This window comes from Bombus pyrosoma, unplaced genomic scaffold (genome assembly GCF_014825855.1).
Source record: "Bombus pyrosoma isolate SC7728 unplaced genomic scaffold, ASM1482585v1 HiC_scaffold_4717, whole genome shotgun sequence".
Classification (NCBI taxonomy): Eukaryota; Metazoa; Arthropoda; class Insecta; order Hymenoptera; family Apidae; genus Bombus; species Bombus pyrosoma.
In genome coordinates, this window is record NW_025219976.1 from 11,549 (window position 1) to 16,607 (window position 5,059).

The window sequence follows — 5,059 nt, forward strand, 5'->3', positions numbered from 1 at the left end:
AGGATAGTATTGGATTCTTAGTATTGCATTGTATATTATTGTCATTAGTCCTATCGCTTTTGGAGGAAGGATTTTCAAGGTTTTACCATTGATTAGCTCGATACCTGGTGCTTTATTGTTTTTTGTTTTTTCGATTATGTTTCTAATTTTTTGTGTTGTTGTTTTAGGTATGGTGCATTGCTTGTCAGTTGAGGTACTAGTGGTTGGCGCATCTTCGTCCGTATGACCATTGAAGTTGCTGTTGTTGATATTATGTGGTGTAAATGTGTTACATAGGTGGTTGGAAAATTCTTCAGCTTGCTCTTCGTTGCTTCTCGCCCATGTGTTATCTGCTTTTCTGATTGCTGGGGCTAGTTTAATTGGCTTGTTTATTTTTTTCGTGGCTTTCCATAGGGAGTAGTTGGAGTTCTCGTGTGCAGAGAGTGTCTCTATGAACTTTGTGAATTCGTTGTTATTGTGCTCTTTTATTTTGTTTTTTATTTACTTTGCAAGTTTGTTTAGGTGTTTTTTTTCTCGTGATCTATGTTTTTGCTATTTTGCTTTTGCTTTTCTTTTTTCTCTAATTTTTTCAAGGATGTCTGGCGGAATTATTTTTATTTGTCTTTTGGTTGCTTCAGGTATGGTGGATGCCCATGCTGCTTCTTGAATAGTTTCTGTAAGTATTGTTACTGCTTGTTCAATGTGTTCGGGTGTCTTTTATGGGATGTTGCAGTTGATCTTACTCTCTATTATTTCTTTAAATGATTGCCACTTGGTGGTTTTATTGCATAGTGTATCTGGATTGTTATAAATTATTGGTTTGTTTCTGTATGTAATTATTATGGGTGTATGATCGGAACTAAGCTCTAGGCTGGGTGCTATTTTTAGCTTATTTGCGTTTATTCCCTTTGTAACTTCAAAATCGAGTAGGTCAGATATTTTGCTCAGGTCTGTCGGCCAGTATGTCGGTATTCCTGTGGATAATATATTGAGGTTATTGTTTCTAATGTATTTTTCCAGGGATCTACCTCGAGGTGAAGTAATTCTTGATCCCCATAGTGTGTGCTTTGAGTTGTAGTCTTGTACATATACTGCTGACAATTGAAAATGATTGCTGCTAGTTTGTACTGTAACGGTGGTTGCTTAGATATATTCCTTACTAACTTGGCTGTATAAGTGGTGTTTTATGTCGTTTCTTATTATCACTGCGGTTCCTCCGTGTGCTTTTCCTGAGGGGTGTTTGGTATCATAGTCAATGTATTAAGTGTTTCAATACGCTAGAAATCATGAAATTTGTATTAGCAAATTTTCATTTGCATTTAACTGCTTCCGAAATAACCTCTTAGACATCAGCATTAGGCATATCGCAGCTAAAGAAGATACGAGTCTAATATTTTGCGCTGCTTTTTAAATTTGCAAAGCTTTATCAAATTCAGAATCTAACCGATCTCGACGTTTCCGTGGGAAGTTTCCATTTGATTTTATGGCTTGAAACTGTCGTGGAAATATTTTTCCATACTTGATATTTTTTGTTTCAAGTGGTCCTATATATTTTCAATAATGTTTATATTGCGGAGCTATTTATAAGTGTTTCCAAACATGATACAACATAAACACTAGTGGATTAGCATTGTATTATATAACATTGTATATCGTGCATCATTGGGCTTTGAATAATTATCTTGCATCAGGAGGAAATTGTCTTTAAACCCATTTTTTTTACGCTTTGATGCAGATTTATATTATTATAATTTTTATTATAATATTTTATTATGATAATTTTTATTTTATTTTATTTTATTATGATATTTCTTTAAATATTTACGTACGTTTATCCTATGGAGTGCTAACTCTACAAATATATATTACACATATATTTTTACCATTAGCCAGATATTTATTAATATCTTCATAACAGGAATATGTATCGAATACTTTTTTTTAATTATTTCCAGAGTTTGCAAGAATATATGTATATTTTTCATTTGCTAAAAATTTCATAATCAACGATGTTATACTATAATATTGCTAAGGTTTTGTACTATATGAATACTTTTTACACTGGCTCTGTGTTGGTGTTTTTTGACTCCACCAGAATAGATTATCCGTAATTATCAGAAATAGAATTTGTAATGCAAATATCTCTCCCTTCATCTTGATTACTAAGAAGTTATATATAATGCTAATGTCATTAAAATACAAGCAGTAGAAGCAGTCAGTAATGAAAAAAAGTCAATTCCCGTCAATCTTTCACAATCAAAGACCACTACGGGCTATTTCTTATTTTGCATAATATTATCCAGTTTCAGTAGAGTAGGGTGATGCTATTAAAAGTACGAATATCGAGAGGAGTATCACATCGAATATCGTTTCAGTATTGTGACAGACGTCAAGTCGCATTTTTGTCCGATCTTTGGTAAAAAAATACGCAGTGGAAATAGTATCAGGTAATAGACGATTCCTTGTTACTTTGTATTCAATTGTATGTTTCATCAATGTCATTCATTATTATCAATATCACATATACCGAAAATGTCACCGGGTCATTAATTACTACAATAGTTTAAATGAAATTTTTGAATTGCTAAATATTTATTTTATATTTCACACTTTACAAAGCAATACAGATATATATGAATACAATAACAGATACGTACATAATAATAAATACATACATACGTACATAATTAAGTTACAGAATATATGATATTATAATAAAGAGGTGAACATAATATGATACACGTAATATGTAAAAATTTTGTGCTGTGGTTGATTTCATTAACCGCTGTGCTCAGTTACGTTATCGCATCTTGCTCATCAGTTTGCAATGACAGTAAAATTTCAACCAGGTAATCTGAACTACATTAGAGCCTGCCGTATCCTACTTAACAGGGAGGCAGAACAGTTCGGATAATGGAACAATCACGTTAATACGAAATTTCTGTTATTGAAATACTGATTAAGATTGAATGACAATTCTTTTAAGTATATATGGACTTCATATCTTCTTGGCTGCTATGTGACATAATTCTTTCAACGTAATTAACTGCAAAGAGCTACAATCCTTTTGTACTCTGAGTCATCGAGGCCATTTCTCGAATACGTACGTTTGAAAAGGCACCTTTTCACTATCATTTCATTAGCTGTTTCGTAGTAAAGCCAGTTCATTATATCAGTACATACAGCGTATGTCATTTGGCCTTTCCCAACACCGTGTATATTTACAAATTCTATTCCATTTACACCACTTTCGAGTTTTTCTCTTGTTTTGTTTCGATAGCTACAGCACTATTAGTTTCATACTAAAGTCTTATAATCAGAATTTATTTAACCGAATAAAGGAAAGAATACATTAGAATACATTGTACATGAAGGACAATAAAATATGAATATAGTAGATATTTCAAACAGAAGAGGCATTCGTTAGAAAGTAATATCATGTTTGGATAATAGATTGTTCCGGTATTAGGATAATCGGATAATTGGTGCTCGGATAAATCGGGACACGCTGTTAGGTGCTTTTACAAGCTGTTTGGTTGCGGAATCTTGAAGCTAAAATGAGATGGAAATGGAGAACAAAAAAATTGCGCTTTGTTTTTTACACGAACGCGATTAACCATCGATTACAGATTATATTCATTGCTATTTATTAAAGTTTACTCATTGACATCTCTAACGACATGTCGGAAATATGCTTCCTTTTGACCCATAAATAATTAATGAATAACAGCATATATAAACAATGTTTCTGCAGATTACACATACGCATCGCGATCGTCTCGCACGACCACGCACATTTTCCACGTAAATTACTGATTACTACATATTACAATATTGACATACATGCACATAAAATAAGAAATGAAAAGGCCAAAGGAAATTACAAAAAGATTGTTTAAAGTTATATTCGAAGTATTAATTGTCATATCCTTTAATGAAGTAATGCGTAATAATACAAATTAATGTACAGCCACATGAAAAATTGTATTTACTGCTCAATAGCTCTTTCAACTTTTTGCTTTATTTAATTAAAGTCCACCGTATGGAAGAAACATTTTTAAATTACAATGGAAGCGCCATTGATATAACGCAATTATTTGATTTATACAAGACGAAACTATAATTGTTGAATTATGTTTATCTTTGTTAAGATTATCTGCAGATTTCTTTGGAAAATAATATGTACAATATCTCAGCTATAACAAATTTCGCACATTATTTTAAAAGATTTTCCACTTACTATTTGTTACTCCATGGCAAATGTTGGAACTGAAAGTGTGAAGGTCCTGAAACATGGATACAATTAATAAAGAAACGAATAAAAATGGGACCAATGAAGGATTGAATAAGACGAATTCTCTCGAGAAATTCTACGCCGGTAATGGGATCCTTCTGACTGGAGCAACCGGTTTCGTTGGAAAAGCTCTCCTGGAAAAACTGATCCGCATGTGTCCACGCATCGCTGACATTTTTATACTAATTCGTCCAAAAACTAACGAAACAATAGAACAACGATTTAAGAAGCTCATAGATGATCCCGTTCGTAAATATTATTCTTGTTTCTTTCAATGATCAAGCCTGTCAGGGGCCAAATTGACTAAATTTCCTTTCTGGAATTGAGCTGGTATTTTTTCGTCTTTAGATTTACGATAACATCAAAGCAAAACACCCCTCAGTTTTGAGCAAAGTTTATCCCATGAAAGGTGACGTGAGTCTGCCGGATTTAGGTCTTTTGCGAGAAGATAGAAATCTGTTGTTAGAGAAAGTAAACATAGTGTTTCACGTCGCGGCCACTGTGAGATTCAACGAGCCGTTACACGTCGCTGTTAATGTCAATACCAAAGGTACTGCTCGTGTCATCGAACTTTGGAACGAAATAAAGCATCCAATTAGCTTCGTCCACGTCAGCACAGCTTTTAGTAATGCGAATCTACGTGAGATCGAGGAAAAAGTTTATACGTAAGGATAAGTTATACGCAAACGTTGTTTCATGATTCACGAATATTATATTTATAATTATATCGTGAAGAATACGTTCACTTATTACTGAATTTGCAGCACGAGCTTGAAACCTCCAGAT

General features: G+C 33.1%; 1 protein-coding gene across 1 annotated transcript; it reads left to right on the forward strand.

Annotated features, from left to right (window-relative positions):
- The first annotated feature begins 4,184 nt into the window (after positions 1 to 4,184).
- LOC122577472 (putative fatty acyl-CoA reductase CG5065) lies at positions 4,185 to 4,952 on the forward strand. Its single transcript, XM_043748797.1, has 2 exons — positions 4,185 to 4,518; positions 4,622 to 4,952. Exons 1-2 carry the CDS (start codon positions 4,273 to 4,275, stop codon positions 4,940 to 4,942), a joined length of 567 nt encoding a protein of 188 aa, XP_043604732.1. The 5' UTR covers positions 4,185 to 4,272; the 3' UTR covers positions 4,943 to 4,952.
- The last annotated feature ends 107 nt before the right edge of the window (positions 4,953 to 5,059 follow it).